This window comes from Stigmatopora argus, chromosome 22 (genome assembly GCF_051989625.1).
Source record: "Stigmatopora argus isolate UIUO_Sarg chromosome 22, RoL_Sarg_1.0, whole genome shotgun sequence".
NCBI lineage: Eukaryota > Metazoa > Chordata > Actinopteri > Syngnathiformes > Syngnathidae > Stigmatopora > Stigmatopora argus.
Window position 1 is genome coordinate 3744710 of NC_135408.1, and position 12877 is coordinate 3757586.

At 40.4% G+C, this 12877-nt stretch overlaps 2 protein-coding genes across 2 annotated transcripts; one reads left to right on the forward strand and one right to left on the reverse strand.

Annotated features, from left to right (window-relative positions):
• The first annotated feature begins 322 nt into the window (after positions 1-322).
• On the forward strand, positions 323-4453 carry cdc23 (CDC23 (cell division cycle 23, yeast, homolog)). Its single transcript, XM_077591924.1, has 16 exons — positions 323-486; positions 855-927; positions 1154-1291; positions 1378-1420; positions 1497-1602; positions 1667-1799; positions 1876-2053; positions 2132-2229; positions 2314-2395; positions 2779-2932; positions 3008-3127; positions 3208-3283; positions 3341-3402; positions 3780-3858; positions 3937-4056; positions 4131-4453. The coding sequence occupies exons 1-16, from the start codon at positions 380-382 to the stop codon at positions 4287-4289; spliced, it is 1728 nt and encodes a 575-aa protein (XP_077448050.1). The 5' UTR covers positions 323-379; the 3' UTR covers positions 4290-4453.
• kif20a (kinesin family member 20A) lies at positions 4397-12608 on the reverse strand. Its single transcript, XM_077591922.1, has 19 exons — positions 12383-12608; positions 10894-11067; positions 10667-10792; positions 10477-10596; positions 10244-10382; positions 9962-10137; positions 9778-9877; positions 8780-8992; positions 8341-8452; positions 8180-8254; positions 7605-7748; positions 7320-7488; positions 7081-7230; positions 6665-6804; positions 6476-6578; positions 6200-6395; positions 6046-6131; positions 5834-5971; positions 4397-5180 (listed from the first exon to the last, which is right to left on the reverse strand). Exons 2-19 carry the CDS (start codon positions 11059-11061, stop codon positions 4815-4817), a joined length of 2721 nt encoding a protein of 906 aa, XP_077448048.1. The 5' UTR covers positions 11062-11067; positions 12383-12608; the 3' UTR covers positions 4397-4814.
• Between the last annotated feature and the right edge of the window lie 269 nt (positions 12609-12877).

The following is a 12877-nucleotide window of genomic DNA, read 5'->3' on the forward strand; positions in this document are numbered from 1 at the left end:
CAAGTTCAATTAAATTCCCTCGGTATTCAAAATAAACAGTTATTAAGATATTAGAAGTCTAGTTCTGCTACAAAAAATACCACAAATAAATATATGCACAATAGAATGTTTTCTCATTAAATGAATAACATTTATTTATATATATTAAATTGATAGACAAACGCATGAATTAGACAAAGAGTAATTATTATTATAGCCATAAAAAATTACAAACAATTATTATAGAACGTTCATATTTGATGCAATGCTTGTAAATATTCTGCACTGCATGAAATTGACAGCAGGAAACGAAGGTGAAAAAAACGGAAGTGACGTAGAGCGTGCGCGACTAAAACTTTTGAAGTCCACCAATAGCGACGCTTCTTTGTCGAATGTAAACATGGCGGCGCTCCACTGTGAGTTTGGGGATCTAGTGCAAATAAAAAAACAACTACTGTCTGTAACATGGCTATGCAAAGAAAGAGGACTTTTACATAGCGCCAAATGGTAAGACGCACATTTTGCATGTGACTTTTTGTCTCCTGTAACAAACGGCTTACTCAATGAGTAGCTTGCTCGTTAGGTGGAAAAATATAACTCTCACCCACGTTAAATAAAATTGCATTAGTAACGCAGTTATTTGGCAATTCACATAATGTATTGGAAACGTCTTTAATGAAGTAATGGAAATGATTGAACTTGGTTTTAAAGTACGATGCGAGTTTTCATTCAGTCGCACGTTTGCATCAATCCTCATTGATAGAAGAATGATCGCTGGCTGCTGCCCTGCATAAATTCATTGGACGTCCATAGCCTTCAGTGTCGGCCAATGAGGGATGCAAAATTGCAAACAACTGCTACGTTTCTATCTTTAGGGCTTCTGAGTTGGCCTTTGCTTTGGATCCTCTTCCCAAAGATGCCTTGCCACTCCCGAGTCCCTTTTCAGAGGTCTGTACAGCCCGTTTCTCTGTAGTTAATAAATCTGTGCAATATTATATTATTATGATCTGTGTGTTACTCCCCATTCAACAGTTTAAATATGAAATGATGCCCAAAAAGTGATCACAAAAATAGCACTCCTTGTTTGAAGTCAACATGAATAAAGAATTACAAATTGACATCACCTAAAACTATGTGTAAAGAGAACAGATTTTTTATATCTCTATCCATACAGGAGGACATACAAGACCTTGATGCACTCACGTTGGCGAAATCCTACTTTGATTTGAAGGAGTATGACCGTGCTGCTTACTTTTTGAAGGGTTCCACCAGTCCGAAGGCTTATTTCCTCTACATGTATTCACGTTACCTGGTAAATCTCATCGGAATTACTTTTTTTTTTTACTTACCTACTTTGTCCACACTCGAGAATCGAAAGCATCCATTTTTCGTTTGCAGTCTGGAGAGAAAAAGAAGGATGATGAAACAGTTGACAGCCTAGGTGAGGACAAAGTAGTACAGAAGTAGTTTTTTTCCCATGTTTTGATCGATTAAGATGAAAATACTTGTCATTTTAGGTCCTTTAGAGAAGGGTCAGGTGCGTAACGAAGCTTTGCGGGAATTGAGGGTGGAGCTTAGTAAAAAGCACAATGCTGGAGAGCTGGATGGATTCGCCTTATACCTGTAAGTACTAGCCTTGCACCTTCTCTGCAGAAATATGGAAACAATAACGTGTGTGAAATGGCAGGTATGGAGTGGTGCTTCGAAAGCTGGATCTGCTAAAGGAGGCAGTGGAAGTTTTTGTCGAGGCCATTCAAGCACTTCCTCTTCACTGGGGCGCGTGGCTGGAGCTGAGCAACCTCGTCACCAACATTGAAATGGTTCAAAGCTAACTTTGAAACTAATGTGTGCCGCTTAAGTGCAAATCGTCAAAAAATGCAATCTATTCCTCTTTAGTTGAAGTCGCTGTCTTTGACCGACTGCTGGATGAAGGACTTCTTCCTGGCCCACATGTACACAGAACTTCAAATGATAAAGGAGGCGCTGCAGAAGTACCAAAACCTCATGGACGCCGGTTTCACCAAGAGCACTTATATTATCTCGCAGATGGCTGTCGCCTACCACAACATCCGAGGTCTTGTATCATTGAATTCAATTTGATATGTTCAATATTTCAGTTTCAGGTGTAACTGCATTCATGATGTCTTTGCAGATATTGACCAAGCAGTAGCTCTGTTCAATAAGTTGAGAACAGAAGATCCTTATCGGATTGACAACATGGACACCTTTTCCAACCTCCTCTATGTTAAAGTGAGGACTTTTTTTTTGGACTGAAATGAAAGAAAATGTGGCATTTTGTGGATTTCAAGGTCAAACTATCATGTCTCCCCACAGATTATGAAACCAGAGTTGAGTTACTTGGCTCACACGTTGGTGGAGATCGACAAGTACAGAGTGGAAACGTGCTGTGTCATTGGTAGGTACAGGGTGAAGAATCACAGCATGAGTCTTTCCCGATTTTTGTCTGTCTCTCTCCTTTCTCCCGTTCTCTTGTGAAGTTTGTTTTAAGTTAGGCTTTAGCTAACAGAATCCATGGCGCTAAGGACTAAAGGGCAGATGAGGCATTTGCAATATCATATTTCCAGGACTCCTTGTCAATTGTCACAGACTGATATGTCATGATTCAGGCTGTATAATTTTAATCACAAAAAAACTACAACTCCTTGGCCATTATTTAAGAAAATTTAAACAGAAAGGAACAATGTGGCAGTCATACACATTCAGGGAAATCACCTCTATAAGGCATAATATATGATCCGTCGTCTCCAAAGTGTGGCAATTCATCTACTAATGTTGTAGGTAACTACTACAGCCTGCGCTCACAGCACGAAAAGGCGGCCCTGTATTTTCAACGGGCCCTCAAACTAAATCCTCGCTGCCTGAGCGCCTGGACTCTCATGGGCCACGAGTACATGGAGTTAAAGAACACGTCGGCAGCCATCCAAGCTTACAGGTCAGTCCCTGGCTGTCTTGACAATGGCCATGATCACGTTGGGCGCAAGTGTCAGTATGCTTTTTTTGCTGTCAGACACGCGATTGAAGTGAACAAGCGGGACTATCGGGCCTGGTACGGCTTAGGTCAAACTTATGAAATTCTCAAGATGCCCTTCTATTGTCTGTACTATTATCGGAAGGCTCACCAACTCAGGTTTGTATCTTACTATGGTATATTTTTGAAAGGGGAGGGGGCGGAATACAATCATCCTTATTCTGGCATTTTGCATGCAGGCCCAATGACTCACGCATGTTGGTTGCACTGGGTGAAAACTATGAGAAGCTGTCCCAGACAGCTGAAGCCAAAAAGGTAATATGACTTTTTAAAAGTATGCTTATATGCCATGTTAATGATTTTTTTTAATAGTGTTACTGGAGGGCATACTCGGTTGGAGATGTAGAGAAAATGGCATTACTCAAACTGGCAAAGTAGGTAACATTGTTTCAAAATATATTACCAGTTAAAAAGTGTTAAAAAATGTTAAAAAAGTTAAAAAATGTTAGAAAAGATCCATTAGGCTGATATGGTTCAGAACTAAAAATGAATTCAGATAAAGCATAAAAATTGCATTGGTACCATTATCTTAAAACTGAGTTTTTTTTTTCTATACAGTCGTACCTCTACTTTTAAAATTAATTTGTTTCAGAACTTTTTTCGTAAGTAGAGCACTTTACAGTGGTACCTCGAGATTGTAAAGTCAGATTTAATAAAAATTTTAAATTGAATCCCATTGCAGTTATGTTTATTAAAATTTGCATCATGTGCTATTGGCATAAGGCAAAATGTGAATTTTTGTCTCATTAAGGCTTCATGAACAGCTGAATGAACATGATGACGCAGCCCAGAGTTACATGCTTTACACAGAAGACGTTTTCTCCTGCCGAGTGAGTACTTTATATTTCCCCTTTTGCATCGCCTCGAGTTCCCTGGAACCTGGCTTACATTTACTGTTTTTAACACAGGAACAGTTAGAACACACTGAAGTCAGTACAGCCCTCAAATACCTTGGCCAGTATTATTTCAAGAACAAACTCTATGACGAGGCGTCCCTCTGTGCCCAGCGATGTTGTGACTTCAACGATGTGAGTATTCGAATGTTTTTGAACAGCCTGCAAATGTTCTGCGATTCATGGGGGTACTCTCAATACTTTTATAGGCACGAGAAGAAGGGAAAGCTCTATTGCGGCAAATCTCTCAGTTGAGAGATCAGGCAGAGACACCATCGTGCGACCTTTTTGCCCCTCTCTCTAACAACAATAACACGACGCCTGTCAGGAGAGACTCGCCACTCAATCTCATCTCCTTCACACCCTGACCTTTGACAAATGACTCTGGTGTTTCAGAATATGATCAGTCATATCATCAAACCCTGTTCAAAACGTTAACTTGATGTTGCTTACATTTTTTTACATGAAAACCAAGTTCCTCTGGCAATCTTTCATTTATTGGAATAACAAAAACATTGTGATGAATACTGAACATGTTCCTGCAATCAAGCACAGTGAGTGAATCAGAACAATATTTAAAGTATAGAGGGTTTTTTATATAATGAAAAAGGCTTTGACCATATTTCAATGAGCTGAAATGTGAGGTAGGTAACCTCCTTTCTCATACAAAAAAAAAAAACCTTAAACAGTATACTTAGACGGAACCTTTGTTATGAAAAACGTAAAGAGCACAGCAATCCAAAGAATAACAACTATCCGGATAACACATTTTACCAGATAGAAACAAACCACCTTTAAAGTTTTAAATTTCTTTAACAACAATATATAAAATTGGGAAGGGAAAAAAAGGCGAAGGTTTAGCTAAAGCTGCTCCCGCTAAAGGACAAACAATCTCAATACTTGGCACGTCGTGTGTGAGGGGTGAGCATTGGGCTAGGTGGCGGAGACTGCTGACGTGACCTCAGGATTCGAGAGTAAGGGGTGAGGTTAGCCTCTCCGGCATTGCGTGTGTTGTATTTCCGAGTCGGTGTGCAAGTAGGGAACAAAGAATGATAAAAGGGCTTCTTCTGAGGAACCCTATTTTCAGAGTCTTTGGCTGCCATGTTGCCACATTCCCGCTTCTTGCAAGAACTTGGTGTGGCGAAGCCAACGCGAGGAAGAGATTGACCTGCTGGCGCCTGACCCAGAGTCTCAGCCTTCCGCCTCAAGTCGGCCTTGACCAACGTCAAGCCGTTCTGCAGCTCCACCAGGATCTGGTCCTAAGAGAAAGTGAGTCATCAACAGGGTTAGATGCAGCCAAGAGCACAGTGCAGTGAAGCTGTAGTCATCCCAAGGTGTGAGGACGTGAAAGCTTCCAAATCACCCCGTGTAAGTGTATTTGATTTGATAAATCCATATTAAAGCTGGATGTGCAGGTGAAAATGTTAATGAAAATGAGAGGGAGAGAAAGGAAAAATAAAAACAAATTACTCAAATATTCACCCACTTATATCATTCCAAAAAGGATCAACTCAGAAATGTGTAGACTGACTTCATTTGGACCAGGGATCACCAACTCCAGTCCCCGAGGGCACTTATCCAGTCTGTTTTCCGTATTTCCAATCTCTAACCCACCTGATTCAAATATCCAGGATCTTTATGAGGCTTCTGGAGAGATTGCTGAGGAGTTGACCATTGGATTCAGGTGAGTTTCGAGAGGGCGACATGAAAAACAGACTGGATAGGTGCCATCGAGGACCGGAATTAGTGAGCCCTGCTTTAGACAGTCAGGTAAATGTGACTATTGATACCAATGTTTTCAACATTGTGCATTTTCTCACCACTAAATATTAAACTGGACCAAACAGCAGGACTGTGATAGCTGCCTTAAGATAGAAAGATGACTTAACGTATGAAGGCGACATAAAAGTACCTGTTTGATTAGAGTCTCATCTGCTGCAGCCAAAGCCTGCCGCAACCTCTCGCCTCCCGTGTTGCGGCAGCAGGCTCGCTCGCCAGACTGCAGTTCTGAGCCGAGCTTCTGTAAATCCAAGCGCAATTGACGCAGATTCTGTTGGAAGGACGTGCAAAAATTAACGGCGGCGGTCGACCATGGATCAACGAGATGCCCGGCCGGCTCTTTACTCTTTGTCCTTCTTCCAACTTGCGGTTGGCAGCGTTTGTACCAGCTGAGCCGGACGCCTCCAACTGGATCTTCAGCTGCGACACCTCTGAAAAAGCGAGCGGAAAGGATGACATTTTCTTTAAAAACAAAATCTCTTGATTCGCACATGCGTACCCTGCGTCTTGCTTGTTAGCTGGGCGCGGCACTTTTCAAGCTCTGCACGCAAAGTATGTTCTTTCTGCGTGCTGAGGCGTTGGGACCGCCGAGGTTCTTCTGGGTCTTCGTGGGTTGCAGAGCTGGCGCACGCCTCATCAGCAGCCATCTTCTTCTTCAGGGCAGCAGCCAGTTCTTCAATTTCATCATCTCGCTCCTATGTCATGACATACATGAATTTCCACCTCAGATGGCTTGAGGCGAGAGATGTTCATATCTTAAGTTTACAACATTCACCTTTAATTCTTGAATGTAGTATTGCTTCAAATGTTTCTGCAGGTTGTTTATTTTGTCCTCGCAGCGTTCTTCAATAAGAGCCGTTTGAACCTCCAAGGTCTCACTACACAAGAAGGGTTTTATATATTTTTTAATTGAACTAAAATTAAATGAGGACCAACAGGTCTTGCTGGAATGCCATCAGCTCACCTGAAATCGTCTTGCATTTTGGTAATAACCGCCATCATCTCAGAGAAGACTTCCTCCCTCACGTTAGCCTCCAGCATTTCTCGTTCTTCCTTCTGACGCTGCACTTCTTGCTCTAGGATGTCAATGGCCTGTAGTAAAGACTTTCCAACAAAAAAAAAAGCTGACACTCAGTCACAGTTCTTGAATGTCCACCTATCTAAAAGAAAACTTTAAGAAACTGTGGCAATAAAATCCTGCATAGACATTGTGCTTAGTCCAAACTCGACAGCAGCCTAACTGTGATGAGAATAAATTGCTAAAGGATTGCAAAATAAAAATAGCCATTTTTTTTAAATTGCTAGTTACTAAACTGATACCAGTTTTCATTACCAACCCTGCAAGAAATTCTGTCTTTCTTCCTCTAGCAAATGACCAACCTCTTTATTCAACATGGTGATATCGCCATCTTCAACATCGCTGTCATCGGCATCCTCTTCCAACATTGTGCTGTCATTCCTGGTGGCCGGCTCACGCAGCAGAGACAGGATGTAGGCCACTCGAGTTTTTGTGGAGGGCGCGTGCACCAGCTAGAAGGAAATCATTGAGGGGAAAAAAACAATAATGCCTTCGGTGGAATAGGCAAGGGCTAATGTTACTATTAAATGTAAAATATTACTTGGGAAGCAATGGCCGAGAACTTGAGGGCCTGGAGAGTCTCGTCATAAATGGAGGCACACGTGTTGATGTTGACCACCATGCAGGATATTCCTCGGCCACAGAAGAACCCCTGAAGCACCCGCGTCAACTTGCTGTCCCTGAAGGGTACCACTTCTGGGAGACGTGACCTGGGGATGTCATTTCAATGTTGGAACCGGTCCTTCCCAGAAATGTATTCTTGATATTTTCCAACTTTTTTATATATACAGTAGCGAGTGAATGCGAATCGTAGTAGAGAACCTACTTGTTAGTCTGGTTGTTCCTCAGAGCAGAAATACAGCGCCCCAAGGTAAGGAGGGAGGTGTTGATGTTGTTAGCTTCTTTCATCCGTTCAACATTACGTTGCTCTTTGCAGCGTTCCGACCCAGCCAGATCGCAAACAGTCAGTCTACAAAAGTACAGATGTGGGGTGAGCAAAGCAATTAAATGTCTGAGTTAGACCTTAATTTTTTTTGTCACCCGGACCAACAGCTTGTTACGATTTTTTTTTTACTATACTTATCAAAAAAACTACTACTGCGAATATATTACATTGACAGGTGCCTTTTTGTCTGTTGCTCCCTATTTTGCTATTACTTAATGTATAATTTTTGTTCCTGGGTTCTTACAAGTAAAAAAATGCTCCCCTAAAAATGCAACTTGTATGCCAGTGTGACATTTATATATATTTTTCGATCACAGTGTATATTGTTTGGCTAGAGCAATCAAAACTCAGGTTCAGCTTATAGTCTGAAAAATATGGTTAACCATTTACAAAAGAGAATCAAACCGTTGTAATAATTGATAAGATTAAAGTATAATTTTAGTAGGTGTACTTACTCGCTGATGCGCATGTTCTCGCCAGTTTCAGCTTCGGGGCGAATGTGCAGGACACGAATGGAAAAAATGCTGTGACTGAAAAGGTTTAAAAAAAAAAAAAAGAGGTTTGTAAGATTAAAGGAATGGGGAAACAGCTAGTAGTAACTTGAAAATACCCTTACCTACGACTGGAGCTTTGATTGAGGTGTGTCCTCGCAAAACTTTGGTTACGACGTCCGATTCCCGCAATCTTCCACGCTTCCTCTGCACTGCGCACCTGGACCCACGTGAGGTCTGACACGAGCAAAGGTTTATATTTAGAGAACAACAATAAAAAAACATACAAACAAAAGGACAGAATAAGGCCCAAAAACAGGTAAATCAATTAACCTTTATAAAACTGCATTTTCAATGCCAGTATCAAACAAGTGCCAATTCAAACATTAACAATCATGCGGCAGATTTTGGATTAAACTTCATTCCCTTTTAAATTTTCAAATTCATCACATTGTTTCCAATCACGTTATAAAATAGTGTACATGCTACACATGTAAACCTACTTGAATGTCTCTGCAGATTTGTATTTCTTGAAAAATAGATTTTAAAAAAAGAGACCATTACCCTTTACGTAGGGATTGCCGTGCTTATCGTCACTTAGTCGAAGCGTGACTCTCTTTCTGGGCTGCGTGGAGGGCGTGGCGTCCAGCAAGTCATAGAGGAACTCGTTGTAGATCTCATAGAAGGACACCCAGATGGAGAACTGCAGTCCTGTCTCTAGGTTGTCTCCACTGCTGTGTGACAGGCTGTTGGGCTCCAGACATACACTGTCACAGTCTGCACAATTCACAATGTTGTCAGAGGAAGGTGGAATGTTAATTATAATGACAGTAAGGTGAATGCCACATTAGAACATTAGAATCGCTGACATTTTGACGATCTCATGAAGCCGAGATCCGAAGCCGAAACGAAAAAAAATAACATTTACAGATCATAAACGACGCAATAGCACTAAACATGCAGTTTATCGCAAAAAAAGACTTTCTTTTTTTAAAACTTAGTAAATCAAACACGGATTTTCTTTGTAAACGTGCAAAACATTTAATAGCAGTTGAAATATATTGACAATTTTGTCTTCCTGGCGAAAAAAAATCCATGGCTTAGCTGTCATTAATGTGTCTCCTCAAGAGATAATAGATTCAAAGTTTCAAAGTGCTTTGCCTTTTATATTTACGTTCATTGGATACTTTGTTAAAAATTGCACTAGCAAATTAAAACCTCTTCAGAAAGCTTTGCTGGCCTAACGTGTTTTATTAAGGTTTTACATACATTTTGAATATGTTTTGTATGAGGAAATAAAAATGTTTTATATAAGGAAATAAAAAAAAATATAAGGAAATAAAAAAACTGATATAAGGAAATAAAAATGTTTTATATAAGGAAATAAAAAAACGTATCCGTATAAGGAAATAAAAATGTTCTATATAAGGAAACCAGTCCAAAACTATTCTAAAAAATAAATAAAAATAATCGTGATTCAATTTGAGATCATGATTTTACTTTGGGGAAAAAAATGTTTTAGTTTTCATATCACCCACACTTAAAAGTATAGTGTTCCTCACCTTCTAGTTGTGTAGCAATGTGACTGGTAACAGAGAGTCCTCCAATACCGCTGTCCCATGTTGACGTGTTACCAGCTCGGTAAGAACTCCTGTTCTCATCCTTTAATGCATGGATGGATTAGGCTTTTTTTTTTTTAAATCAATGACGAGTGATATTTTTTCTAATTTGAGATATGTTGATTACATCTTTGAGGAGAGAGTTTCTGCGTATTTCCTCCACTTTGACCTCAGCTGGCTCCAAATGTCTCACATCATGGCACAAGACAGGCTTCAGATCCATGGCGCCATAGAGACGACCTTGCAGTTTTGTGAACAGGGACACTAAGGCACGGGGTAGAAGGCCTGCATTACGGCCGGCACCTGAAAAAAAACCCAGAAAAAGTATATTTAAATTGTCTGTTTTCAATTCCAACAACCTTAACATTGTCGCTGAGATCTGGTAATTTCATTATAACCAAAATCTCACCCTGAATGGTGTAAGTCTTCCCAGAATTTGTGACACCATAAGTGTAAAGGAGTCTATTTTCTCCTTGAAGAACATTTTTGACCATCTCCCTCATGGTGCAGTCATAAAATTCTTGCTGTGTTGTCTCTTGTCCGCAAATCTTAACAAGGGAGAAAAAGTTAGGCTCAAAATCTCATTGTCATATGATTTCCCCGGCAAAGGTAGGTCATTTATTTTTTGCAAAAGCACACCACCTTAGAAAAAGTGAACTTGTGCATGCTTTGAGAGATGCCCTTCTCTGCCATTTTCATGTTTTGCGAACACTTGGGAGCTTTGAGCAGCAAAGTCTCTTCATCTTGTATGCTCACACATGACTGCAAGAGGAACTCAATTAAAGAGACCGTGTAGACACTTGAGAGGAAATGCATCGAACAACAATTGCACCTGATCTTCGCCTCTCTCCTTCTCCACCTCTGTAAGAGGACGGATACGGAGGAAGACTTTCACCTTCTCTCTATCGCCTTTGTCACTATCAACTTGAGTCATCACTGCAGGGTTCCCAGCCACTTTCTAAAAGGATTAGAATTTTTACGACATTTACGATTTTTCAAAAGGTTGGTGAACTATGCATTGATCATCAGAAGTGAGAGACGTGTTCTAACAACATGCACCTGAACTATGGTAGAGGGCCTAGGTTCAATTCCCGGTGAAATGACCGAGAGTTCGGGCAAACGTGTCATTCCTGATCCTCTGAAGTCTGCTGCTGTAGACTCAAAAACAGCCATCTCTTCTCCTTCGTCAAAAGGCGATGCACACGGCGAGGACAAAGAAAACGCCATTGACCTGTCACAAAGTCGACAACCTTCAAAATTCAAGAACAAAATCTGCACAATTGAGTTCCTGTCACAAATTGTAAAAGGCATTTCTGATTAAATGCCGTATAGCAATCCATGCTATTAAATTAACAGAGTTGGCAGAAAATTATCACATTTCTTTGCTATTGACTGTGATAGACGTCCAATTCATCTTGGCAGTAGCTCCTTAGCCGGTAACTGGTCAAATAGTCCCAGGGGCTATTTAGCTGGTAACCTGTCAAATAGCCTATATGGCCCCATATGGCTATTAATTCTGTGTGGGGTAAATAGTAAGAAACTACGGATACGGAGCCACTGCCTAAATAATAGTCATTAAATCCCTATTCACCTAGTGTTAAAATCTATCAATTGGCAATAGCACATCAAATTTCAATAAGATTGGTTGAATGGTTTAGAAAATCCCCTATTCACTCAATGTTAAATAATAGGTTACCGGCTAAATCGCCCCTGGGACTATTTGACCGGTTACCGGTTAAGGCAGGGGTCGGGAATCTTTTTGACAGAGAGAGCCATAAACAATTCTTATTTTCTAATGTTATTTTTGAGAGCCATTCTCAGAATTGAAAAGTAAAAATACATGAAAATGTGTGATTTATTTTTGGGTCATTTCACCACTTTTGAAGTACAAAAAGTCTCCAAATTCTCTTGACCACATTGTTATGCTGCAAATAAATCAGTATCAATGATATCATGCATGCAGAAGAGTAATAAAAAAAACTAAATTATGATTAAAGTGGTGGTAGAGGTAGTGTCAACGCCACAGTGACGATCTGTTAGTGCGTTCGGGACTCAGCTTTCTCACCAGTGATTTACCTATTTTACCTCACAGGTTAGTGGAGAGCCATATGCACCCATGGAAAGAGCCACATATGGCTCCCGAGCCATAGGTTCCCTACCCCTGGGTTAAGGAGCCACTGCCATTCATCTTAACGAAGAGGGGTCACTGCCACCCCTCCTAGTTCAAATGGATAAAACGTACATCGCCATAAATGGCAATGAAATAATTAAGAATTGGGTTTTTTTTCACAGTACCTAGATCACTACATGAATAAACAGTTGGTGTGTCAAAAGATAGAAAACAAGCCTTTCATAGTGGGATTGGCTTCGGTTGCTAAACAGGACAGGTCTCTTCAGTTAGTCCATCGCGACGTAAAATAAAAGTATCATTATACCATCTACATTAAAATCTTGGATATATAGATTCTTACATGTTAATTCAACGCCATGCTACATGCACAATGAATATATTTAAAGCTACCTTGCGTAGCCATTATTTTGAATTTACCTCAGTTCGCAAAAAGTTCAGCGATGGTGGTTTTCCTGTCGTCAATCAAAATCAATAATTCCGAATGATGTGGAAATGATACCTAAGCATTTAAGTTAAAGCTAAAACTAATTACAGCCCTTATGGGCTTCGAGTAAACACTCCAATTCTATACGATCGTTCTGACTTCGAACAATGCGCTAGAGACGGTAAAGCTCATGGAACCGCTTGAAGTTTGAATAGGAATTCACTTCATGCTGTTTGGTGATTGGCTGCAAGCCTATGCACTCTGTTCTGATTGGCTATTACAAATTCACAACATGCGCCATGTAAAAATATTCCTTTGCAAACAAGTCACAATTTTTAAAGTTCCGGTTCCCTGTATACTCAGCAGCGCAACATCCCCATTATTTACGCTGTTTTGATGGTGCAATAATCCTGATAAATCATAATAAAATCCTGAGACGTCGGATGTTGGACCAAAATTTATCTGAAGCCACCTGGAAGCGTTAATGG